The sequence below is a fragment of the Camelina sativa genome, chromosome 14, assembly GCF_000633955.1.
Source record: "Camelina sativa cultivar DH55 chromosome 14, Cs, whole genome shotgun sequence".
Classification (NCBI taxonomy): Eukaryota; Viridiplantae; Streptophyta; class Magnoliopsida; order Brassicales; family Brassicaceae; genus Camelina; species Camelina sativa.
The window spans coordinates 11330260-11357079 of NC_025698.1; the positions used below are offsets into that span (position 1 = coordinate 11330260).

The 26820-nt window shown below is 36.2% G+C and overlaps 3 protein-coding genes and 2 long non-coding RNA genes across 6 annotated transcripts in view; 3 read left to right on the forward strand and 2 right to left on the reverse strand.

Annotated features, from left to right (window-relative positions):
* Positions 1-1235, forward strand: part of LOC104740984 — a 9049-nt gene extending 7814 nt beyond the window's left edge. The window contains exons 3-4 of the mRNA XM_010461741.2: positions 7-658; positions 971-1235. Coding sequence (XP_010460043.1) covers positions 60-658; positions 971-1040 — 669 coding nt within the window. The 5' untranslated portion in view covers positions 7-59 and the 3' untranslated portion in view covers positions 1041-1235. The remainder of the gene's footprint in view (positions 1-6; positions 659-970) is intronic.
* Positions 1409-3994, forward strand: LOC104740987 (putative methyltransferase At1g22800). Its single transcript, XM_010461745.2, has 11 exons — positions 1409-1782; positions 1890-1976; positions 2044-2122; positions 2217-2358; positions 2469-2538; positions 2644-2708; positions 2790-2868; positions 2995-3082; positions 3164-3228; positions 3331-3420; positions 3641-3994. The coding sequence occupies exons 1-11, from the start codon at positions 1588-1590 to the stop codon at positions 3758-3760; spliced, it is 1080 nt and encodes a 359-aa protein (XP_010460047.1). The 5' UTR covers positions 1409-1587; the 3' UTR covers positions 3761-3994.
* On the reverse strand, positions 3978-4643 carry LOC104740986 (ethylene-responsive transcription factor ERF019-like). Its single transcript, XM_010461744.1, has one exon. The coding sequence runs from the start codon at positions 4576-4578 to the stop codon at positions 4144-4146; it is 435 nt and encodes a 144-aa protein (XP_010460046.1). The 5' UTR covers positions 4579-4643; the 3' UTR covers positions 3978-4143.
* LOC104740988 lies at positions 10291-11474 on the forward strand. Its single transcript, XR_760255.2, has 3 exons — positions 10291-10916; positions 11079-11137; positions 11227-11474. It is a non-coding gene; the product is annotated as an uncharacterized LOC104740988 (long non-coding RNA).
* LOC104740989 lies at positions 19274-21009 on the reverse strand. Of its 2 annotated transcripts, none has more exons than XR_760257.2 (5): positions 20782-21009; positions 20296-20382; positions 20005-20085; positions 19748-19796; positions 19274-19640 (listed from the first exon to the last, which is right to left on the reverse strand). It is a non-coding gene; the product is annotated as an uncharacterized LOC104740989 (long non-coding RNA). The 2 variants fall into 2 exon arrangements; XR_760256.2 differs by having other exon boundaries at positions 20751-21009.

Here is a 26820-nt window from a genome sequence, read left to right on the forward strand (position 1 = left end):
AGGAAGGTGGTGGACATTGTCAGCTTTTTTTAATGTACGCCAGATGAATAGAGCAACTAATGTTACTGGCAGTAGAAGGAGGGGGTTTATTCTCAGCGTCTGCGTCTGGGTATAGTAAGGGATTGACCCTTCTTTTCTCTGGTGATAAGGACGGAGACAAGCCCATGAGAGTTGTGCCGTGGAACCAGTACCAGGTTGTTGACCAAAAGCCTGAGGCTGACGACCCTCTTCTTCAGCTGGATTCCATTAAGAACCGAGTTTCCCGCGGTTGCGCTGCTTCCTTCAGTTGTTTCGGTGGCGCTTCCGCAGGACTTGAGACCCCATCTCCTCTCAAAGTAGAACCTGTTCAGCAGCAGCAGCATCGTGAGATATCATCGCCAGAGTCTGTTGTTGTTGTTTCTGAAAAGGGTAAAGACCACATAAGTGAAGCTGATAACAGCAGCAGCAGCAGCAGCAGCAAAGAAGCTTTCAAACTCTCATTGAGGAGTAGCTTGAAGAGGCCCTCTGTTGCGGAACCACGTTCTCTTGAGGATATTAAAGAATACGAGACGTTGAGCGTGGATGGTAGCGATCTCACTGGTGACATGGCTAGGCGGAAAGTTCAGTGGCCAGATGCTTGTGGTAGTGAACTCACTCAAGTTAGAGAATTTGAGCCGAGGTATGTGATAGTGTTACCTCTTGTTGAGAAGTTCTAAATCCCAATACAGTTAAACATAAGTAAATCCACTGTTTTATGCAAATAAGATCCTTAATGTGAATACTGAGCTTTAATTTCCTGTTGTGACTTAACCTCTATGCCTCGAAATCCAAAGCCTTTAATGCATTCAGACGGGCAAACTTGATATATTACTTGTTATGCATCATAGTTTTTGGATAGACTTTTTAGCATTATTTCTTTTTCTTTATATCAGATGATCCTCTCGCGGTTTTGGTAATGACTTCCGAGAAACAAACTTGATTTTGGTTGCAGTGAGATGGGATTATCAGATGAAGAATGGGAGGCGGGACAACAAAGGACATGTTCGTGTGTGATCATGTAAATTCAGAAACCATCGGTATCACTCTTTTTTACTCACCTGTTGTGTGCATCTCTCATAGATTTAAAGTGTATCTGTTAATCTGTTATTACAAAGTTCTCTTCAAGGTTTTGGCTTGTACATTTTTCTCCCGTGTTTTGAGTGACAACTTATTCCTGGTTTCTATCTTCTTAAAACGAAAAGAGAACATTCCAAATCGATACAAAGAGTGAGACAGTTGCAAAATAACACTTGTGTTACAATCAGCGAAGAATCTCAACCACACGACCTTACGTGAACAAAACTAGAATGCTAACAGTTAACTTGCCTTATATACAATGTAAAGTGCGAATCACAATGTAACGATTCATCCGAGGGTCATTATGAGGGTAAAATTTTGAAATTAAAGTAAAATGTGAGGATTTATGGAATATTGATAAACATTAGGGACCAAAATGAAAGAAGACCAGACAGAGAAATCTACCGTCTCTTCAAACCAAACCCAGACCCTCGTCCGACGTTTTCCCGGTGAAGCTAAGAACCAGAGAGAGAGAGAGAGAGAGAGAGAGAGATGCGGAGGATCAATTCTATGTACGGAAGAATTGGGATGCTTAGGAGAGTATCCGAAAAATTAACGAAGCAATCTTCTGATACATTCCTCGCCTCTCACTCTTTCTCTACGCACGGTGGTTATGGCGGTGACGGTGAGCTACAACAGAACAACTCCAAAGTCAAGATCTTTGATCGAGACCTCAAGCGTATACATGTGTAGTCTTCGAATTCATCTTACATTTTTTTTTTTTTAGTTAACCCAGATTTCGTTTCCTTTGTTTCTGATTTTTTATAATTCTTTTGTGTGTTTTCGATTTGAAGCGTGATCGAGCTGCGTGGCTGTCCTCTCGCCATAAAAACAATTCCTTTGTCGACGCTGTTGCAGACAATCTCCTTGACCGCTTAGAGGTACTGAGCTTCATTTCTTGATTTTCAAATCCGGTTTAGTGATCTTTCTTGTTTTCTTGTTGCTAAGGATTGTAAGAAGAGTTTTCCCACTGCATTATGTTTGGGAGGATCTCTTGGTGCTGTTAAGCGATTGATACGTGGGCGCGGTTAGTTATATCTCTCTTTGACTGTCCTGGTTTTGTAGATTTGTTTCCATCTGCATTGTGAATGATGATGATTTTGGTGGCTTTGGTTGCACAGGTGGGATTGAAAAGCTTATCATGATGGATACCTCATATGATATGATTAAATCATGTAGAGATGCTCATGAGGATACACTTGATAACTCCATCGAGACATCGTATTTGGTTGGTGATGAAGAGTTTCTGCCAATCAAAGAGAGGTATATAATAACAACAACAGTATTGTAAAAACCTGTTTCTGTTTCCGCCACTCATCGGAGTTCTATACCTACTAACATCTGGTATATTTTTGTATGTGGAAATTGCAAAGTTCGGTTGATTTGATCATTAGTTCGTTGGGGCTTCATTGGACAAATGATCTTCCAGGATCCATGATACAGGTTTTCCCGTTTTGTTACTTTTGTTGGTATTATCTGAAGGACTGGTTTGTTGTCCTTAGAGCAATACTAATATTGTGTTGGCTTATGATCGTGTGATTACTGCAGTGCAAACTAGCGCTGAAGCCTGATGGCCTGTTTTTAGCAGCAATTCTTGGCGGAGAAACCTTAAAGTTTGTCCTGCCTTTCGTTTCGAATCAAGACTCAATATGTTCATTCTTATTATCCTTTCATGTATTTAAATTCTTTACTAGGGAGCTGAGAATAGCATGCACTTTGGCTCACATGGAGCGTGAAGGAGGTATTAGTCCCAGGCTATCGCCTTTAGCACAGGTGCGTTTGTGAATCTTAGCGATAATTTTCTTTCCAGCTTGAAAAAAGCGGAAACTGCACTTTGTAGATGACAGAACAAAAGAGTTGGTTTTATAGTGAAAGAACATTGGCTTCTCTTTCTTTTAGGTTAGGGACGCAGGGAATCTCTTGACCAGGGCAGGTTTTAGTCTTCCTGGTGTTGACGTCGATGAATATGTAGTTAAATACAAGAGTGGTAAACTTCGAAATACTTCATCATTGGCGAAAACGTGCATCTTCTAAGAATTTCTTCTGATTTGCGTCTTTTTTTACTCAGCGCTGGATCTTATAGAGCATCTTCGTGCAATGGGTGAAACCAATGGTCTTCTTGAGAGAAACAAGGTTGGTTTCTTCTTCTTTTAAGACTTTTCACAATTGTGGTGACTAGTGACTACTGTGGTACATTTTCTTAACCAAAGTTCCTCTTCTTGATTACAAAAACAGATATTGAATCGCGAAACTGCTCTTGCCACTGCAGCAATATATGACTCCATGTTCGCTACAGAGGATGGCACTATACCTGCCACTTTTCAGGTCCGTCGATAGAATTTCAGAACTAACTCATCTATGGATAAACCGTTAACCAGTTTCAATCCCTAGTCAATATATTCTTTAGCTGTTTAGGCTTTTCTCGCTATACGAAATCTATGTCGTATGGGTTGAAACAATGTATGCAAAAAAAACCAAAAGTGCATAATCCTGCAGTTGACAACATTTGAGGCCTAAAGTATATCATTTGGGCATTCCTATGTAGGTGATTTACATGACAGGATGGAGAGAACATTCGTCTCACCAGCAGGCCAAGCGAAGAGGTTCAGCTACGGTATCCTTCAGGGATCTCCATAAACAATTTGGCGGTCAATCTGAATCTTGATAGATGGACTAAAAAGAGAAGGCCACGTTCTAATAAACAGAGACTTTACAAAATGAGACTGAGAGAAATCAGTTACTTAGAGGAACTCTTGTAGATTTGTCGTCAAAATGTGTGTTTGTCACCTGCTTTGTCCCATGTATTTTTCGTATCAAATAATAATGTAATAGCTGATCAGATACAATTTTTGTATTCTACAAAAACATTTTGAGTACCTAAATTCAAATCTTGAATCTTGCCGCGAGGCTTCTTTAATAGATTCGTGTACAAATACAATGGACCAGACTTCACTGATACGTTGAACCAAACATTGATCAAAACCTTACATGTATGGTATATTCACAACCCTTTTGGTGCATACTACTAGGCTCCAAACAACACTTGTATCAAACATGATCGTGACCGTCCAGATAATCATACACTGAAATATTCAACGGCTCAACTTCATCAGCTCCTCCATTCTCATAACACGTCGTCGTATCACCATACCCGGAGTTTACGCTGGCACTGTGGACGATTCCGGCGTCAATAGCCATCCCGGCGTTAGAAGCAGCTTGCTGGATAGATCTCGGAGAAGTTTTGGAAGCCATCGAAGGATTAAGCAAATGAGGGAAGTTGAGAGACTCTAACGAATCGGGTTGGTGTAAACAGAAGAAAGCTACGTCGTGTGCTACGGCGGCTCCTTCAGCTGTTGAGAATGAGCCTAACCAGAGACGGTCACGAGTTCCCGGAACTCTAATCTCCGATACCCATTTCCCCCATTTCCGGCGACGGATTCCTTTGTACTTTGGTTGGGTTTCATCAGATTCTCTGTAATCCATTTTTATGACCGATGTCAAGAAGAAGAAGAAGAAGAAGAGACTTTTTGAGTGTTTATGTTTGGTTTGAACTTTGAAGACACGAAGACTATTTATACGTTGAAGTTTGATGAAGGTCAAAATAATAAATATAGTAATATTATAATATACTAGTATATAACTATATATGAACGAGAATGAGGTTGACCAAATTATATTAATTTTTTTTTTTTTTTTTTAATTCTAGAGGACTCAATCAACTGGTCAAAGTATGACCCCTTTTTATTGTGTGTGTGGTTTTCAATTAGACATGTGCCCTGACCGGTCCAATTCCTTTTACAAGTTGTAACTTTTTTTGTTCTTCTTCTTTTTGGCTGTGCCTTTGTGACTCTAATAGTAACTTCTTTTTTTCCTCGACTCTAATAGTAACTAGTTCAATGTATTTGGATATTTTACAGTCAATTCTTTTTCAACAAGTGGTATTTACTGTATTGTTTTAGTTCAAACCAAATGATGGTATTGTATTTTTTTTTATATATGTAAAAATTGTTAATTACTACTATATTTTAAAGATTTAACTGTTACTTTAAGTAGTGAAAAAAAAAAAAAAAAGAGAGAGAAAAAAGTAGATTCGAAAAACTCTCCAACCGTGAAAAACGTCATCATCTTTGGTTAAACCACGTGGGGGATAAGATGAAGAGAACACAACAACAAAGACCTTCTTCTTTTTGCCTTTTTTGGTTCAAATTGCGTCATGCGTGACGTAAATCAGTCACCGTCTAAACCGGGTCTTTTTTTTTGGTTGGGTCTGTTTTTTGGGTATTTGACCAAAAAGATTCTTGTAATGAACAAAAACTACAAGTCTACGGACTACACACAGTAAGATACAACTGTCCCAAACTAGTTGGGGGAAAAAGTTATTTTTTGTCTTCTTCTGTGTGTCTTTAATACGTATCCATTGGATGAGACGTTGTCAGAATTTAGTTTCACACACACAACCACCATCCTCTCACACACGCGAAACATCCACGGAGAAAACCCAAGTTCGTCATGTAATTAATGTGGTTCATATGCGTAACCAATTCCTTATCTTTACTTTGTTTAGGTTTTGTCTGTCGTATAAACACAGACATTTTAGGAGTTGATCGTAACGTGATAGACCAACCCTTCCATCATAGTCACCGACTCATTTGGAAGAAACCAAAAAATTATAATTCAAGATTAGAGTGTTTTTAGAAATGTTTTTTTTTTTTTAATAAAATGTAAAATTTATTCGGAAAAAAACGTTTTTACATCAAGTGCTGCTTTAGTTTAAAATCTTATGAGAGTGTTTGATCTAACAATTTAGAACTTCATGGAAGAGCCAAGAATGCTTCTTTAGTGAGTGGCAAACCAGACCTCCATATATTTGTCAAAACCCCTGCCTCCCATTGAAGCTATTCGATTCCGAACATCTTTATCTAATCGTTTGATGAGCTGGCTTGGAGGGGTTGCTGTTTCCCCGTGTCGCCTCCTGTTGTTGCGTTCTCGCCATAGAGAGTGCACTAGGAGCTGAAAAGTATATCTCAGCAGGAATAGAGAGACTTTTCCCACTGATGTATCAGTGAGAAGGTTGAGAATAAGAGACCAGTCAGCTGTAAAATGTACGTCCAGGAGCTTGGAAGTAAGGGCAGACCATACTTCCCTTGAGTAGGGGCAGCTGAAGAACAAGTGGTTACGAGTTTCAATTGGTGCTTGGCAGAACACACAAGAGGTGGGAGCACCGGTGTTCCAGCCGAGCATTCTATCTCCTGTAGACAATCAGTTCTTTGTCGCAAGCCAAGCGGCAAACAAGAATTTTGGCGTGGAGTGAGGAAACCAAATTCCTTGAGTCCAGTCCTGTCGTGAATGCTGACTTCGAATTGCAGTCCATACATCTTTGGTGGAGAAGGTTGATTTGAATTTATCCCTTGTTCCTTTCCAAAGAAATACATCGTCATTGTCAACTAACCCTTTACTTCGAATATTCTCAATACAAGCTTCCATTTGATTAAGATGATCAGCTCGGTGGTGACGCTTTCTGTGAGTTGCCAACACCTGAGCCATGGTAGTATGAATACTGATGCCCATATCAATACATCCTCTCTCTCCTGTAATTGCAAACAGAGGCCCTAATGGTGACCAGTTGTCATGCCAGAAGGAGATGTGTTGCCCATTTCTGACTTCATACTTGATAAAACCAGAGGCTATATTGCGATATTTTAGCAGTTTTTTTCACATCCAAGAGCCTAGAGTTGAAGTTTCACTAAGCGACCAAAAGGAGCCCTTGCACAATAGATAGACCCTCAACCATCGAGTCCATAGTGAGTTTGAAGACAACAATCTCCAAATTAGTTTTAAGCAGCTCACCTGATTGGCTTCCTTGAGCGACCTGAGGCCCAACCCTCCTTCTTCTTTTGGCAAACAAACTTCTGTCCAGGACACTTTTGCTTTCTTAGTGTTCAGTTCAGGGCCAAACCATAAGAAAGCACAACACAAACTGTCTATTTCTTTGATGCAAGCACTCGATAAGCGAAAGGCAAACGTCCAAAAATTTGTAAGACCTTGGATTACTGAGCCTATGAGCTGCAACCGTCCCGCAAAAGAGAGATGCCGATTGGTCCAACTGCTAATCCCCGCCTGCAAACTACAAACTATTTTTAGAAATGTTTTTAAGCAGGGTTTTATTGATATTTGACTAGATATATATCCCTGCCTTACGCTTTTTTAAACACACATAATCAGATGATAGGCGTAGATCTAACTGTCAACAACATTCCTTCTGCAATTGATCTTTAGATTCCAAAGCTTTTAGTGTAATTTTTCAGACACTAAGACACCTCCTTGAGCTCAATGTAATCTACTCCTTCAAGACATTGTCCCATATGTGTATTTTTTCTTTTTTTTTGTAATCGATATATTTTCTATCACAATGTCAACAAATCAACGAAAGGCTTAGCCCAATACCAAACAGAGCACGACATGGGCCTAAATGCATATTGGTCTTAATTAAAAGAACAATATTATATGCCAGCCACTTAACCCTATCAGTCTCATCGATAAAAGGAGCATAAAGGTTGACTGTTGAGTTTCTTCTTGTTCTTCAACCTACTTTTGCATCTTGTTTACACCAAAGCTTAATTCTCTCTTTTTTTTTTTTTTAAGGATGTTGCGTACGGAGGACCTTGATGCGTTTGCAGCCCATATCAGGGACATGTCTCCAGTATATAAACTGGCCAAGGCTGAGTATGAAGGTGTGCGTGAAGTCAGGTACTATGATTTGAAAGTCAAAACGTTAGAAACCTTTAAATCGGGGAATGTGATAGGAGATACCGACAGTTATGCAAATAGTATTGTTGGAGGAGGAGGTTTAAGTTGTTTAACAGAAGATACTTTCATTATCGATTACACTTTAAGTGCCAACTTGTTAGGTAAAGCAGTTTATGGTGCAATAGACTGTGTTGGTCTATATTTCAGAGTTAACTGGACTGTGCGAGAGGTAGTGGTCGAGTTTCTACTCCTAGTGAGCGAAGAACTTTGAAGATACCGAATGATTTGGGGAGGGTATTACATGAGGGTACGGTAAGAAATTTAGCCCAATTTGCTGAAATGACTGGTTTAGACACGAGGCATGTGGATTTTTTTGAGGCTCAGTGGTTGGTTACATTGTTTCAAAGAGGTTCGGTAATACAAAGTAAGCTGACAAGGCTGATTAAAGGATGTTTGATCTATCTAGATCATTTGGAGAGTGGACCGAAGACGTACGAGAGAGCTGATCTCCACACTCTAGAATATAAAGTCAAGGATCTTTTGTCTACATGGGATTTGAGGAACAAGGCTTATGTGTACACCAAACATGAAAGCGATGCAGCGTACAATTTGATCTTGTATGCAATGTGTCAGAAGTACCCTATCCCGCTTTTCGGCAGGGTGGAGCATGTCAAGATACCAGCTGATGGTGATGTTATCATTTTAGTTGGATACTACTCGCCGATGAGACATTATCGCAATGTTGTGGTGTCACCAGCGCTAGTAATGGGTGCATTACTTGAGTACTCATATCAGTTTGGTATAGGGGAAGATTTGGAGTCGGCGATGATAATAGCTTGTTCGTTACGGCAGAACAGGTATCTTGATTATGTCGGTTTACCGGCTGTTGTTAGCAACTGTGATTTGGTCTACCCTGTTTTGAGTGGGATTGAAGCTGAAGGAGTAAGACAAAGGTGTACTATAGTGTCTAAGGAATCGGGAATTATGTTGGGTAGGATTCACCAAATGGCTTGTTTAGTTCTTTTCAAGGATTTCGACACTAGTTTTAGAAACACCGCTGAACGTGATAGGACCATGAGGTCAGAGTTGGGTACAGATATCTTCAGACTCATTGACTATATGGAGGATCAAATAGGTACCGGGATATTTCAAATGTCCAAAGACATGATTTGGTTAAAGTATCTTCGAGACGAGGCCATGGTTAGACTAAGAAACCATTCGGTTTTTGAAGGGTTTTGGCTGATTAAGAATCCACGTAACGTTTTGGAAGATGGTGTGATTAAATGTCTTAAGCAAGGGGTAAGTTTAAAGCACCATATCAGATTTGGTAATCATCTCGATAGTTTTGATATTTTGAAGAAAGAAGTTGTTCTTGGTGGTGGTGATCCGGAACTGGAACTTTCAGATGGAGGTTTCAATGTGTGTGTGTGTAACATTACGAGTGCTATACGCAGGCCTGTGACGATTCCTTCATTCTCACACAAGTTTATCATGTCTCACAAATTTGATTGATGGTCTCTTCTCATTGGCTAATGATTTGGAACATGAAATTCATTTGTCTGAATCTCACCAAATTTCATAGCTTTTCGACAATTGGAAAATCTGTTTCACAACTCTTTGCCTATCTGTAATAAGAGACAATCATTGCTTTTAGAAGTATTTTTATTAGTTTTAGTTACCTTTTGAACTTTGGTACGGAATCATGCAGGAAAAAGTGTTCAAGGCAAACCATATATGATATTTACCTTCTATTGCCAAACTCTTATCCAAAATTAATTTAGAGAGGTTTATAATTATACAATTATTATGTTTTGTGATATTATGAGATATTTTCTCTATAAGATCAAATTGGGTTATGGAGCATCAAGGAGGCGACTCCTAGGGTTATACTCCCTCCATTTTATTTTACTTGTCATTCTAGACATAATTTTTTGGTTCAGTTTACTTGTTATTCTTAGTTTCCAATGCATTTTTTAATAGAAAATTATCTTATTTACCATTCACTAAATAAATAAAATATTAAATATTTTAGAAGTTTAGTGATCAAATAAAAGTATAATAGGCTATTTATATATTTTCTTAATACGTGTGAAACAACCTAAAATGACAACTAAAAAAACTAGAGGGAGTATTTTACTATTTTTAGATATGATTTTTAAATTATAATTTTTTGGTTTTTAATTTTGGTAATAGATTTAATTTTTTGGTTTTTTTTCTTTTATTTATATATAATATCAAACCCATTTTTAAGGGACCATTGTTGTCATCTTTATAATTGAACGGTTGAGGTTTGTCTTTTTCTTAATCTAAAGGCTGTGGTTCTTTTTATCTCTCGGAAATTCGCTAAAAATCACTAAACCTAAGGATGTGCCTTTCAATCGCGACCTTTTGTTCACGTCTTATGTGAAGCATCACCTTTTTTTTTTTTTTAATCTTGTGCCTCTTCGTACTGATATTTATATACCTAAACCTTAACTAAAGAAACTGTGAAACAAAAAGTGGTTTTGTTCCCTCCTCTGAATTATTAAGTTTTCCGTGATTTTATTGTGAATCCTTTAGACACGGAATTAATTAAACTAATTTGGAAAACCGTCTTCTGAATCCTTTAGCCACAACGACGCCGCAGACTCACTACCGACGCGCCCATTGGTTTTTGTTGTGATTCTTTCTTCTCACAAGTCACACACCTTCGCAGCGATTCGTTCTCATCACTCCATTTCGTTCTCATATATGGATTATAGATAAACAAGTGCTCTGATTGTCTTTATGTTGACGGTTAGATAATTTACTCATGGTTATAGCACTTACATTTAATTGCTTGAAGGTAAGGTAAGGTATGAGAAAAGTTATGTTTCTTACAAGTTGGGGAAAAAAGGAAGTGAGATCAATATAGCACAAAGAGGCGTAATCTTTTAAATATTATGACATGATGATCGCCATGTTAGATTTTTGATCAGAAGTTTTTTTTTCTATATATAATTTGTAGGAAGCTCTGTATGAAATGATTTCTCTTTGTAATGGGCTGAAACACAATTTGCTTATAGATTGCAATTCTGTTTCAAGTTGATTATACAGTAAGTTCCTCTCGCCACCGCCACTGTTGCCATTCTTACAACTGCTCTGTTATATTGCTCTGTTATATTAGTATTCTGATCGCTGGGCTTACAAAGGCTAATTTTCTTAATCAATATCTTAATGAAAAAGCATCGATCTTCACCGTTTTATCTATGGTTTAGTTTTGGTCCACTCCATATGGTGTATAGGGAGAATGTGAAACCATGCTATCTAATCAAAGGTACTGCTTTTTCACGATCTTTGTTTTTTATGTTCAACTTTTTTTAAAAGGTTTTAAACAGAATTTTTTTTCTAATTCGTATACCAAAGGCGTCGTCATCTTCAATGGTTGTGATTCATCATATTTGCCAGTCTTCGTTATATATATATCTTTAGTTGGGCGTGTAGCGGTGTAGCCACCACCTCTCTGTTCACCATTGCCCACTGCTTCAAATCACATTGTACCAAAGACTTTGTTGGTCAGACATGCTCAAAGAGCATCTCCATTAGACATATTAAGAGAATGTCCTAATATATAACTAAAAATATATATTAATATCGTATGACAAATTTTTTTGGGTAATGTGAGACACCATATCTATAATGTCTTCATAAAGACATTTTTTTGAGTTTTTATTTTTCTTAAGAAGCTCATAATATAAAATTAATATTTTTATAATTAAATTTATGTTTAGACATGCATAAGCAATGAAGATGGTCTCTAACTAATAAACAAATTGCTTATTCGTTTAAAAAAGGTCACATTCTCCGTTGGCCATACCAAAGGCTTCGTCATCTTTAGTGGTTGTGATTTATCATTTACGTCGTTTATACATCTTTAGTTGGGATGTAGTCCCCATCCCTATACACCATTGCCCACGGCTTTTAAATTGTAGGTCAGACACTTTATCCGACTGTCACTTACGCCCCTACTTATTATTCTTTTAGATTATGGGTTTAGTAGGCAATCAATCATAGATTTGCTAAATGCTTGATAAGATTGAAAGACAGACATGTAATTTGGCTTAATATTTCAAATGAAAAATAATAATAATAATAATAATTTTATTGTAACGATTTAGTTCAAATGTAAAACGAAAAACTAAACAAAGAATAAAGAAAAAAGTTATACCTATTTTCATTTTATAAAGTAAACTATTTTTTGTTCTCACATCGAATTTTTTTTTTTTTAAATCATATGTTGAAGTAAGTTTTAATATGAGATAAAACAATAATGATATAAGGTACCTAGACCAAAGTATGTAAACTTTAAAAGGAATTTATTGTGTGTGGTAGTATGATAGATTGTATGGAAACATTTTGGAAATCTAATTTTTTTTTTCTAAAAAATATTACATAAACACGATCTTTTTTTTCTTCATATGTTTATCTAAAAAATATTACATAAACACGATCTTTTTTTTAATAATCATGTTGCAGGATCGAAACATGTGATGATCTAATATTTTTTTTTACTCGTTGTCACCACATGTTTCGATCCTGCAACATGATTATTAAAAAAAACCTTATTTAGGCATGCAATGGAAACGAAGTTTTTGAAAACTTAATAACAAATAAGGCTATGACTCTTGCAAGGTTAGTGGTCATCTCTTTCCAATAAATTATTAGATCTGTATTGTGAAGTGATTACCTTTTGACTTTTCTAAGGGCTAGATATAATTGTATATATAGATCATAATCGTATAAACCCATAAAAGTATGTAGAATGTGGCTTTCTCTCTCTTCTCTCTAAAATCTTTGAAAGAGAGAAAGCAGTTGTATATTATTCCGACGATTCTTGTCGTCTGTTTTTTGTTTCCGGCTAAGTTCAGTTTATATTTTTCATTTAGATGCGAGTTTTTCTTAGTTTTTATGGTTAAGTTTTGTGTTTTCTTTTTCTTTTGCAGAGCCAGGTATATTTCTTTCAAATTAAAGAGATCAAAGCCGAGTGGTGATTCAGAAGTTTTAGATCATCAGATTGCTCGATTCCAAGCAAGAGGAGAGTAAATCATCATACCCTTCCTAGTGGCCGTAATTGGCTGTGTATGATGGTTTCTTTTAATGTTTGGGAATCGTGATGGGAGGAATTTTGTGAAGGGTGAAGAGCAGTTTAAAAGAGCAAAGTTTTGCGACTAATCTGACATCTAGCCATCTCCCGTTTCCCGGTGCTTCACAGATCTAAAGATTTATGGGGCTTTTTGTTTCTTAACATTCAGAGTAAGATGCAGAAGAAAAGTGGTGAGATTCGGGGCAAAAAGCTGAAGATCGATGGATCCCTGTAGCGAAAAAGATGAATTTTCGGCTGGAATTTTTTGGATCTGATCGAAGACTCAGCTCCGGTGGAGGGCAGCGTGACTTAGTTGTTTTTTCCACCCCAACTTCTTAAATTAACACGTAACCACTACGTGTCCCTTTCTTGACTTATTTTGTGTTTTGCTGTATTTTGTATTAGACTATTAGGTTTATGATTGGGCTTTAGTTTGTTGGGCTCATTTTTCACCTTGTAACTCATGCCCATCTTGGACTTAATTAATGAAAGTGTGCCGACAAAAAAAAATATAGATCATAATCGTATATACTTGTGGAGTGATTAGTTTTTCACTTTTCTAAGGGTTATATATAATCATATATATAGATCTGTCGTTGTGATGTCATCTACATATATTTTATCTATATATTTATATGAAGCGATGTTATGGAAGAATTTTAATTCGGTTATTTCATGTTAAGCAACAAAATCTTTTGAGAACGATGGTGTATTACTTTCTTATTTATTCAACTTTATCTCCTAATTAATTACTTTTTCTTTATCTAAACTTGATTTCTATTTTATTATAGTGACTCGTCCTCCAGTTATAAGGGGGCAATTGTTTGGAACATCACGTAATCTTCATTCTGGTGGTTCTCAGTCTGCTGGCTTCCAAAGATCATCATCCCCTCAACCCTCGAACAAAATGCTCAGCACTCGTTGAACCAAACGAAGAAAGAGAACAAAATGGCTGGTCTTCATGAATTTTATTATAACGTATAATAGTAACAAAAATGTAACATTTTTGTGATAATAATTTGAAGCTTGTATTTCTACCATTTAGGTGAAAATGTTTAGTAAACATTTGTAACAGTTTGAGACTACAGATTTGTTATAATGAGTGACTTATTTGAAACGGATATGTTGGTCACAAAATATGACGGTTTTGAGATATTTTTGACAAATTAGCAACGATTTTTTTTGTAATCTTCTTCTTATACTTCATTTTCTTTTTGTTCACGTCCCCCGTCGTCTCTTGCACTTTAGCTACAATGTTTTAGTTTATATTATGAAAACCCCAGATTTCTAGAGATTTGAAATCACAATGTTATCAAATATTAAAGCTTGCCTTTCGATAATTCGCCACCATGGTAGGAAGCATACTCCGGACTAAAAGACCAAGCATTCCCAGACAACCACTTCGACATATGCTGAAGGAAAACTACTGGTGGTTAGAGGTTGTTTTGACTCAACCCAAAAGTAGTTAGGCAATGACAAAATCAATTGATCTAGGCTCGTAGGATTATTGATTACCTTCCGTTTATGTTCCGTACTAGAGATATGCGTGGAGAAATTTTCAAAGTCTTTCTCAACAAGACCAGGGCAGCAAACCGAGTAAACACAGCAGGCAGATTCATCCGTTTCAGTGCACTTAACCCTCTCAAGAGCCCCTGAAACTCTAAAAAACAGAAAAAACAAAAAAATTTAGACAGTTCAGCAACAGATTTGCTGGTTATTTCAACAACACTGTGAGGTAGGACAAACACACACCTTCACTTGAAGAAGGCTTTGAAAAGAAAAATATGGAAGAAGGTTGTATCCCCCGTCACTTGTACACAGTGTCGGATCTAAGAATTATTTTTACTGGAGTCAAAACATAACTATTTTTTTTTTAACTTAAATAGAAAAAATCTTATAAAACCATTTTACAAGTTTTTATATCCTCAAATCTCTTCATTATAATTTCATTTATAATAGATAAAAATACAATTTTTTCAATAAAACAAACTAAACAATTATTCAAAAATTGATTTCCAATTCGATTGCGTCGATGAGTTTTCACAATCTTGTTTCATGCATTTTTCTGAACTCAAAACAATTTTGCAAAGAATAATTTTCTAATATTTTAAAATAGTAAATCAAAACTAGTCAAGCTAAATAAGCTATTAAACGAAATAACATTCGTAGAATTAAGTACTAGAATCTACGTTTGCTACTTTGCTTGATTACCTTCGAACCAAAAAAGAATAAAATATTGAAATCTACATAAACAATAATTAACAGTTCATGTTCTTTGTAAAAACCACATATTTCATAGCAATGGCAAATATTAGATACTAATTCAGGAATTCTAATTGGAAAAATTAGTATTTTTTTAATGACTTTTATCCAATTTTCAACATAGATATATAAATATGTAATTATATGAAATATATTTTTATAACAATATCAAACAATTTTTTTTTTCCGCAAATCAGACTTTCATTAAATTCAAAGAGTAATTACAAAGACGTTATACAGAATTACTGTAACACAATTATTACATACGCAGATGTATGCGTCATACACTAAGAAAAATACAGCAGAAGGGAGATTGACGATGCTTTCCGAAGAGTAGCCTTACTCGCTAACCGTTCATATGATCACTTATTGTCCAACTTCATATTTGATTTTTCTCTGTTATGATTTGCATGCAGCATCTTGTGGCTGAACTTTTTACAAAACCATAACTGTAAATCTGATTTGTCCAAACATAACTCTGGAAGATAGACATAATGATACCAATGCTTCCGTACCAAAGTCTTTATGACAAATCTCGACTTTGTAATATTCTTCGACATATTCACGAATAGTTTCTCCACCAAAATATCCTTTGAGAAGATCTTCTTGATAAAATTCAACAAAACTCTACTCACCAGGGAAGGCCACCATACTTTGTGTGATCTCATACTTCGGCCAACACCATCAACAACAACACTCAAAAAGCGATGGATTTGAATAAACATAGTCGAAAGTTCTTGACTGTGCATATGTAAAATCATTGCCACGGGAATAAACCCAATCGCCCCCATCCCTTGAACAAACTCAATCAACAACGTAACATGAGCAACATCAAATCCAACACTAATTTGGGTCCCTATCATGACCATAAATTTCCATTTAAGCGTTGTTAAAATATTCTTCAAAATCCATAACTGACCATTATCAATAATATATTGTCGCCTATTGATCAAACCCTCGTTCAGTTTCGACTCGAGAATACAACAATAGCCTAATAGATGAAGTCCCAATCTCATCACCCAAACAATGGAATCACCAGAAGTCACCCCCGGATCCCATATCTTAATTAGATCTCTGTTTCTCATGTAATAAATATAGAAATTAGAGTGAATAGAGCATATATGGGAGATAAAACGAAAACCATCAATCGGAGATGGGAAGAGACTGACACAATTACTCTTGGTCTGAGGTTTGAGTAAGGTCAGAAAAACACTCTTCCAAAAGAAGAGAATGAAAACGCGAAACTGAAAATAATTCCAACCGCGACAAAGACAAGACATCACAACCCTTTTCCGTCTCCAATGCAAGACTTCCGGTGAAGTTCGGGTGTGATGAAACACCACACAAGTCGAGAATGGTGAGAATGGTACCAGTAAAGTTGATGAAATCGGATCTGTCCACACCATCTTGCCGTAAAGGAAGGAGAATTAGAAACCGGATTTGCCGAAAATATTATCTAAAAAACTGTACAGAAAGGAAAATAGAGGGACTGGAATGAAAGAAAAGGGGCCGACCGACGCTGGAGAAGGCAGCACCGGCCAGAATCTATGGAGATTGAAAAACGGGTTCTGTAGAGGTGGTGTCGCTTTGAGAGAGAGAGAAGAAACGGTTTTTGGGGTTTTTGGCCTAACAATATCAAACAATATAAATATGTCGTTTCCCACTAAAAATAAAGTCCACCAAAATATGTGTTTTTTTTTGTTTTTTATGTGGGTTGAATAAAATACAATCATATTGAAAGTTTGAAACTAATATATATATTACTAAATTTTTTTTTATAAATTAATGAGGAGTCAATTGACCCCACAACCTTTCATGTGGATCCGCCCTTGCTTGTAGGCAGTGCCGGCCCAACCAATTTTGCTGCCTAAAGCAAATTTTTTTTTTTGCCCATTAATGAATACTAGAAAAAAAAAGTTACAAAAACTGGTACATACAGGTTCGAACTCGTAACACTGAAGGAGTATAAAGACGTGCCCAACCACTGTACCACCACAACTTTTTGAAAATTGATGCCCCTTAAATCATTAATATATTCTGGCGCCTAAAACCCTTGCTTTATGGGCTTTAGGTCAGGACCGACACTGCTTATAGGTCATCAGAAATAAACGTGAAGGTTTCCGGATCGCTAAACAAATATGCGGTAAAATTAAATATATATATATATATATATACATAATACATTTAAAATTGTATAAAACAAAATAATACTTTAGGATCCTCTGTAGCTTTATTTTTTCCCTGTGATTTTCCCTTAGAACTTGATGATGGTCCAATGTTTCCATTTTTGCTTTGCTTGTTTCTGATTTTAAAAAAAAATACCATTCAAAAATAAGCAAAACAGAAAAGAAAACACCATTTCTTTCAAACACACTTTTGCTGTACTTACTAATAATTAAATGTTTAATGGATATAAAAAAGCTTGATCTTCTAAAAAAAAAAAAAAAACAGTTAACACATACTAAAAGAATAGTGAAACAAGTTATTGAAACTATAAAAGAATAGTGTTTCGTGTGAGTTTATTGTCAACAATAATACAAACAAGTTAGAATAGTGTTTGATAACTAATCAAGTTATTGAAAGTTTGAAACTAATAATAACCTTCAAAATACGTAGGGCATAAAAAATAGTGGGGGCGTCGAACCCTTTACCTCATGTGATGTTTGGGCAAGACTAAAACCACCTTGCCACTTACATAATCCTTTGTAAATTAAAAATTTGTGTATTTCAATAGCTACTGGTGGCACTTGCCACCACAATCCACAATGTGGGTCCGCCACTGCCTTTCACTCATTGCTACAATTGTTTATGATAAAAAAAAAGTACTTAGCTCATAATTATTTTTCTGAAGATAAATTGTATATATAGGAATACAGGATCTGATATTAGTTTCGATTTTAATCAATAAAAATATAAATATTCGAAAGAGTTTAAAATTGAGCAGATTTTTGGACTTAAATATCTTTTATTCTTAACAAATAATGCAAATTTAAATTATTTAGTTTACAAGTTTCTTAGATTCTCTAAACAAAAAAATATTGTACATTAATAAGTGACTAAAATTTACAAACGAAAAAACATAACGATTTGTTTGTTGCATTTTTTCACATATATATATAATTAAAAACTATAAATATAATTGAAAAAAACAGATTTTTAAACTCATAATATTTGATTTTAGATTATCTAAATAATAATCTAGATTTCCACTATTGCTTTGTTAAATAAATATAATATTATATGATTGATTTGTTAAATAAATATAATATCTAAATAATATAATATTACCACAATATTTGATTTTATGTGAGATGCACAACAATTAATGAGCTGGATTCGGTGACGCCAAAGCTCATGCTTAATACGGGGAGGGATGCGTCTGGGTTTGCTCGGCCAACGGCTCAGTGACATTTGAATAATAGAGAACTTTGGTTCCTTCTTCATCCCATAAAGTTAATTTTTTCTTTATAGATTGGTAATTTATTTTTGATTTTACAGTTTAACAAAAATATATTAAAAAAATAAACCAAATTTTTTTTGAAAAGAATCTGAAAAACCAAAATCTCGGTTGTAAGTTTTGGCCACAATAAGCCATTGGTTGTAAGTTTTGGCCACCATAAGCCACCATAAACAAACTAAGAGTGCAAATTTAGTGAAACAAACATATGATCATTACATGTTTTTCTTGTTTGCCAAATCCACGTAAATAAAATATCTCAACTTGCAATGCAAATGTATCGTCAGCTATATCCGTTTACGCTATTATCGCCTGAATTGATATATAACGTACACAATTTTCTTTGGAACAGATTTTAATTGTACACTAGGGATTTATATAGTAGCCAAAGTTTTTTGTATTCATGCAAATTTAGGTCATCTCCAATACGAAGAGACTCTCATGGTCTCTCAACATTATTTTAGATATACAATTTGTTTGTTTTTGAGTTTAGAGACCCTTTAATATCAATAAAATTTAGAGGCCTCCAATGGTAGAAACCACATGGATTTCTTTAAAATTTTAAATAAAAATAATAATATTTGAAAATTACACACTGTGACATTCACAAATTCAAGAACAACATCATTACAAGATAAACCGATTACAAAACTGAAGTCATAAAGCTCATTCAATAACACATAAACTCACTGACACTAAAACTGAAACTCATTCATTAATAAGAAACATACAACCGACCAAAGGAAACAACATCATTCAAGCCATTAAAAACACAAACAGAAACTGAAATAAAAACAACATTCAAGCCATTAAAAACACAAACAGAAACTGAAATAAGAACAACAGTCAAGCCTATTAAAGAAACAGAAACTGAAAGTGAAACAAACAAACAGTTCAGCGAACTGTCAAAGCCATTTCCCCTAGGGCTTCCTTTTGTTGTTCATCAGTCATTTTTGCCTCAGGATATTCCGATAGAACCTTTTACAATGCACCACATAGATAGTAAAATATCGAAATAATCAGGATGGATGTGGAATGGTAATATATATATAATCTAAGCACATAGATGATATACATGTACATACCTTCTTCAATCAAGACGATAACGTTCCCTTTAGTTTCTCCCAGTCTTGCCTATAGTATTATTACAAGGAAAGATAACAGTCAACTAGATGTAGCATAACAGAGATGAGACCCTAAAACCCAGAATTACCCAGAAAGAAACACATGCATCATCACATTGTACTCTAATAAAACAATACGGTAAGGTAAGATAGAATGCCAGTTTAAGTGCATAATCCAGCAATGCCTAGTCATAGCTATTCAAAAAGAGGGGTATTACCATAACTTCCTGGTAGATGCTACTGCTTATAGTGTGATCTTTACTTCTTCCTCAGTAATATCTGCTTTCTGCTCAGCTCCACTGCAAAAGAAAGATGGATCTGTATCAGCAAAGAGATGAGGTACTGACACTTGACACCTCAACAAACTTAATCATCAGATATTTGAGATGTAAGAATGATGAGGCTACCCTCCCAAATCGAAATGCAGTAAGGTTGGTGTTAAAAGAAATTACATTTAACATAAGTCAACTATAGGATGAATAAGGATCAATAAGAAGAATGTTACAAACCTTTGATTTGATCAGATTCAGCATCTGTGCAATCATTACTCTCACCGACCGAGGACATGTCCATTGCAAGGCTTGAAATCTCCTCGCCTTGCAAACAAAATATAAACTCAGAAACAAATAATTCAAATTCTTTCTCAAGTCAAATTCTTTCAAAAAAAATGCTTCTAATCAAACCACTTTAATCCAAAGAACTATTAAAAATATGCATGAACACTAATCAGATAACATCTAACAAGATCAACGAAACATATGTAATAGGTTGGAAGGCCTAAAATCGTCTTAAATCATGACAAGGACCGAAGAAATAGACTGCATATTGACTCAAAGAACCCTAATTACAGTAACAACAAAGAACCATAATTTTCCAATTCCCAATTTATATAACCCTAATATTAATCAGATCTAAAAACCTCTAATTCATCAAGATCTACCAACGAAAACAAGAAAAATCGTACCAGGAGAAGCATAGAGCATCGTTTCACCAACCTCTCCGATTATGAATCCCCAATTTACCGATGACTTCGCAGATTGGACCAACCGACGGTTTATATGAAGCTCAGGATGTATGGAAGACGAGTTGTTTTGCCAATCAGCTTCCAATTTCATAACCCAGACGGCGGATGAGGCAAATCGTTCTCTTCCTTTTCGCCATCACCATCTCATGAGCAAGAGAGAAAGAACCGAAAGAAAGAGAAACTCGGGGAAGAGAGAAACCAAAAAAAAAAACAATTTTGTCTAAAATTCTAAACCAATCATAGACCGCCACGTAGCGTCTCTTTGCATCTCCAAAAACTTTCTTTCCAGAGACGTTTCTTCACTTTTAATTTGTTTTTCATTTATTTTTCAACACTTTTCTGCAAGAGACCATGGTAAAGAGACTTCATTGGAGATGCCCTTAGGGCAAATCCAACGGTGAGTTTTAATTTTGAGACTCTTATCTATTATTTGGATTTTTATGAATATATTATGTATTGTTTTAAAAATAAGAACTCTTGATCTCCTAATTAAAATTATCCCTTTCAATGGTAAAATATAATTTTGAATCTCTTATTTTTTAAAATATTGTTTTTTGAAATTTAAGAATTTTAAATAGAATAGTATAAATGTTTAAACATTTAAGATTTTATAAAAATAGGAAAATATTACATTTAATTAATTTTTAAACATATAAAACATAATATATATTATAATAGAAGTACAATTCATAAATGGGGAAAAGATTTTAAACAACTACGTGTTAATCCTTAATAACTAACTACCTAGTCGAGCAAGAGAGTCGTTGTTGGTATATAATGATTTAGCTTTTGGGTCGTGTACCTGACTGATATATTAGGAGCAGTAGGAAAAGTCAGATCATCTTGAGAATTCTGCATACCGTTAAATAGACATCCTCATCAGGAGCTGAGGTAGTTTAGTCTGTCATGATCGATCTGATCTTGAGGTTTAAGTTTCTTCTGTCATTGCCAAGTAGTCTAAGGTTCTACACATTGTTTTCCTCTTGTTACTTGACTGAACTGACCACCCAAAGTCAGCAATTTTCAATCTCCCCTGCGCATGTATATGAAATTACTAATTATGAACAACATCCTGAGTTCTCAATGCAAAAACAAAAAAAAAAAGCCTTAACCAATATACACACATAACATATACCTCATGATCGAGCAACAAGTTTTCAGGTTTGATGTCTCTGTGAATCACACATTTTCCATGACAATAGGCTATTGCCTGACTGAGACTTGCAATGTACTGAAAATCCAGGAAAACAGGGAAACAACACAGATCAAGAAAAATTTAATTGATTTGTCCACAAGAAGAGTGCTAATTTTACCACTTCCACATAAACAAATAATCTCATTGACAATATAGGCTAGTGCCTGACCACAACAAGCAAGTTTTCACAATCCTCAAAACAGATAAATTATCTAGAAATATTATGATATATTATAACAAAAATGATATTTATGTTTGTAAACAAAAAAAAATAAAATAATTTAAGATACATATACATAGGGATATATGATATAATTTTATATAAACTGAATAGTCACAAAAAAAGAGGGACCAAATTTGCAATATTAATTATCATTTAAAATAATGTTATTTAAAAACTGTTGTTTCATTTAAATTTTTAATTTAAATTTTTATTTAAATCTTCATTTCCGCGGACGCAACAACTTTGGTTACTGCATCAAGAAAATCTTATAAACAAACTGCAGTAAAAAATGAAGGGATTTTAGTAAATTTCTCAAAAATGAATACCAAAATAAACAAGATGCAGTAAAAAAAGCCTTGTAAACAATTATATGAAAAGTATATCTTAAAAAAAAAAGAAAAGAAAAGTAGGTCTTTGCGATTCCTTTGATTCTCTCTCAGGTCAAACCCCTAATCTATCTTCTCCAAAGATTTCAGGGTTTAGCCGGGAGCCGATCTTGTGTTGAAAAGAAAGGAACCTCCTTTGGTCATGAAACGTAAGGTAGAAGCTGTGAGCAGCCCAAGCATGTTAGAACCGATTCTGATGAAGACCCACCCTCAAAAGAAACTCCTTAAGCGAGGTCGTAACGAGGACGACGACGATCAGAAAGACAAGCTAGATCCGTTGCCTACTGATCTAGAGGTGGAGATACTGACCAGATTGCCGGCAAAGTCTCTGATGAAGCTCCTATGCGTGTCCAAGATTTGGTTTTCCATAATCCTGTCGTTTTGATGATTTGGATCAGACAAGTGGGCTTCTTCAGAGAGTTGGGCCGGTAACGGTAGCACAGACCCAGCTTGGTCTGCTAAGAAAATTGTCCAGGAGACAAACGACAATGGCTCTGTCATTTTAGTATCATCACACCGAAGTCGTGTGTATGGTACGGATTTGTCTTGTATCACCCTGCAAGACGACGACAGGGAGCTATTAAAGGAGTGAGGAGAGAGAGAGAAACCTAGAGTGGGTGAGAGAGACTTTTGTCTTCTTCATTGTTCTTGTTCTTTCTCGGGGGTTCTGGTTCTTTGTAAGGTGAGAGACGTGAACCGGTTTCAGGTTCACTGAGATGTACCAGGATCACATTGATCCTGGGAACTCGTACATCCTCGTGTCTTTTACTTTCTTGCACTACAAACCTGCAAAACACAAAACAGAACACAAGGAAACTCAAACCAGTTAGTCTTACTCGGTCGTTTCACGGTTAAACACTCAAGGAGAATCCTAACAGTGGTATCAGAGCAAGGTTAGAGTGTTCTAACCGTAGAGAGAGTAGATCTACAAGGAGCTCTACAAGTCTGAGAAGGTTACTGTTCTAAAACTCAGAAAGGTCCAACCTTTAAGGTACATTTCTTCACCAAGTTCGGTATTTTATGTATCTGGATTATTTCTGAAGTAGATACAGAAACAAAGTTGGAAAGTTAGAATCTTGTTAGAAGTTCTGGTTGTGAGGTTGGTGTTGTGTGAGTTTTTTGCTGAGACAGTTTGTTGGTTTTGTCTTTTGTGTGTTGGGTTTTGCGGTGTGAGCCTCGGCTTCTGAAAAGGTCTCAGTGATGGAACCTACACAAGGAAGATTTGATGTGGAGAAGTTCGATGGAGAGGGTGACTTTGCTTTTTGGAAACACAAGATGTGCGCTCAGCTGGAAATCTTGGGCCTTGAGTCGGTACTACAACCACCAACAGCAGGAAGTGCTGAAGGAAAGGAAGGTGAAGACTCATAAGGGGCAGCAAAGTCAGATCTGAAATGGCTAGATAAAGACAGGAGGGTAAGAAACCTTTTGAGTCACAATCTGGGAGATATGGTGCTTAGAAAAGTCATGAAGGAGCCAACCGCATATGCTATGTGGACAGCGCTAGAGAACAACTATCATGCTAAGACATTACCACATCGGTTCTATCTTAAGCAAATGTAATTTAGTTTCAAGATGGAGGAGGACAAGAACCTAGACAAGAATCTAGATACCTTCAATAAGCTCATATCAGACTTATCTAGCCTAAACGCGGAGATGAGCGAGGAAGATACAGCTGCGATCCTCATGAACAGTTTGCCTAAGAGGTTTGACAACCTCGTACACACCTTGAAGTATAGCAGCAAAGACAAGGACTTTGTTACTCCCAAGGAGATCATCACATCAGCATATTCTATCGAATTGGAGCTGAAAGAAAAGGGGGTACTAAAGAAACCTACAGAAGAAGGATTGTTTATACAGACAAGAGGCATAACTGAAAAGAAGACTCAGCCAAAGGGAAAAGCAGACACAAGGGGCAAGTCTAAGACCAAGAAAAGGACTTGCTGGATTTGTGGTAGTGAAGACCACTTGAAGAAAGACTGTCCGAAGAAGAACCAAGCAAGCACAAGTCAGAAGGGTGAAGCAGGTATTGCACAAGCTCAAGGTGTTGAATTGTTGATGTTGACAGTTTCAGAATATCAACCAAAGGATGCTTGGATCTTGGATTCTGGATGTTCTTACCACATAACATTTAGAAGAGATATGATGTTTGATGTAGAAGAAGTAAATGGAGGAAGGATTCTGATGGAAAACGACACATATTCTGAAATCACAGCAATCGGGACTGAAGTAGTGTTGTCTCAAGTTAGATACTCACCTACAACAAGAAGAAATCTAACCTCTTTGGGATAGTTGGAATCAAACGGATGTTGGTTCAAGTCTAAACATTTTAAACTTCAAGTGTTCAAAGGAAACAAAGAAGCTCTCACAAGAAACTGTAGAGACACAATATATTTTCTAGAAGGAAAGGCGGAGCTTGAACAGTTAAATGCAGCTGAAAGAACAGTGAACACAACCGCTTTATGGCATAACAGACTTGGCCATACAAGTGAAAAAGTGTTAAAACTGTTAGTCAAGAAGGGACTAGTCGAAGGAAGTGAGATAGCAGAATTGGGGCAGTGTGAAGACTGCATTATGGGAAAATCTCACATGTTGTCATTCAAGACTCGCAAGCATACTTCAGAGGAAATTTTGGAGTATGTACACTCTGATCTTTGGGGCTCTCCGAATGTGACACCAAGCTTGGCAAAGTGTCAATACTACATATCGTGTGTAGATGACTTCTCAAGAAAAGCATGGGTATTCTTTCTCAAGACAAAAGATGAATCTTTCTCCAAGTTTGTTGAATGACTGGCACTAGTTAAGAATCAAAGTGGAAAGAAGCTGAAAGCATTAAGGACAGACAATGGTCTGGAATTTTGCAACAAAATCTTTGATGACTACTGCAAGGAAAAGGAGATTATGAGGCACAAAACCTGTCCTTATACCCCACAGCAAAATGTAGTGTTGAGAGGTTAAACAGAACCGTGCTTGAGAAGGTAAGGAGCTTACTGAGTGAAACAGGATTGGGAGAACCATTCTGGGCAGAAGCTTCATTAACAGTCGTATATGTGATGAATAGAACTCCATCCTCACCATTAAACTTTCAGATTCCTGAAGAGGTTTGGTCGGGAAGGAAACCGGATTATGACCACCTCAGAAGATTTGGCTGATTGGTTTACTATCATGTTGATCAAGGAAAGTTGAAACCAAGAGCCAAGAAGGGGGTATTTATGGAGTATCCACAGGGAGTTAAGGGTTACAGAATTTGGAGTAGTGAGAACAAAAAGTGTATTGTCAGTCGAGACGTAACGTTTTGTGAAGATACTCTGTACAAGGATATTGGTAAATTGCCTGAAACTGAAGAGGCGATATCTGAGAAACATGGGAGTAAAGTAACATTCATTTTACCTAGTGTAACTGAAAGAAGAGAGACTTCTGGATCCACAAACGAGTCAATAGAAGAAGGTGGAGCTACTTTAGAGAGTGGATCAATAGAAGAGTCAGAAGAAGAGTCTGACATTAGTGGTGATTCGCTCAGAAGTTACCAACTTGCAAGAGATAGAGAACGGAGAGTTAACATCAGGCAACCAAGTAGGTTTGATGATGGTGACGTTGCTGCATTTGCATTCACCATGTCTCAACTTGTAAATGCTGGAGAACCGAGAACCTATGAGGAGGCTATAAGCTGTAAGAAAAGACTGAAATGGATTGCTGCAATAGAGGAGGAGATGGACTCACATCGGAAAAGTCAGACATGGAAAGATGTAGACAGAAAAGAAGGTATGAGGACCATTGGGTGTAAGTGGATTTTCAAATTTAAATCGGGAATACCAGGAGTGGAAGAACCGAGATACAAGGCTCGGTTAGTAGCAAAAGGATTTTCTCAAATTGAAGGGGTAGACTATCATGAAGTGTTTGCGCCAGTGGTTAAACACATCACAATCGGGCTGGTGTTGTCAATGGTGGTCTACAGAGACCTTGAACTAGAACAGATGGATGTAAAAACAGCTTTTTTACACAGAAAGCTGGAAGAGGAAATTCTTATGGAGCCGCCACAAGGGTATGAAAATGGTGATCAAGTGTGTTCACTAGAGAAGTCTCTATACGGATTAAAGCAATCTCTACGACAGTGGATCTAGGGTTTGATCAGTTTATGAAATCTCAGAAGTATACAAGGAGTCAGTATGATCCGTGTGTCTACTTTAAGTGTCTAGAAGGCAATGAATA

Bases quoted from the DNA above. Each gene is read 5' to 3' on its own strand.
- LOC104740987 (XM_010461745.2), top strand. From the start codon at position 1,588: ATGCGGAGGATCAATTCTATGTACGGAAGAATTGGGATGCTTAGGAGA. The intron at 1,977-2,043 runs GTACTGAGCTTC...CTTGTTGCTAAG, and splicing joins ATCTCCTTGACCGCTTAGAG to GATTGTAAGAAGAGTTTTCC. The intron at 2,869-2,994 runs GTGCGTTTGTGA...TCTTTCTTTTAG, and splicing joins GGCTATCGCCTTTAGCACAG to GTTAGGGACGCAGGGAATCT.
- LOC104740986 (XM_010461744.1), bottom strand. From the start codon at position 4,578: ATGGATTACAGAGAATCTGATGAAACCCAACCAAAGTACAAAGGAATC.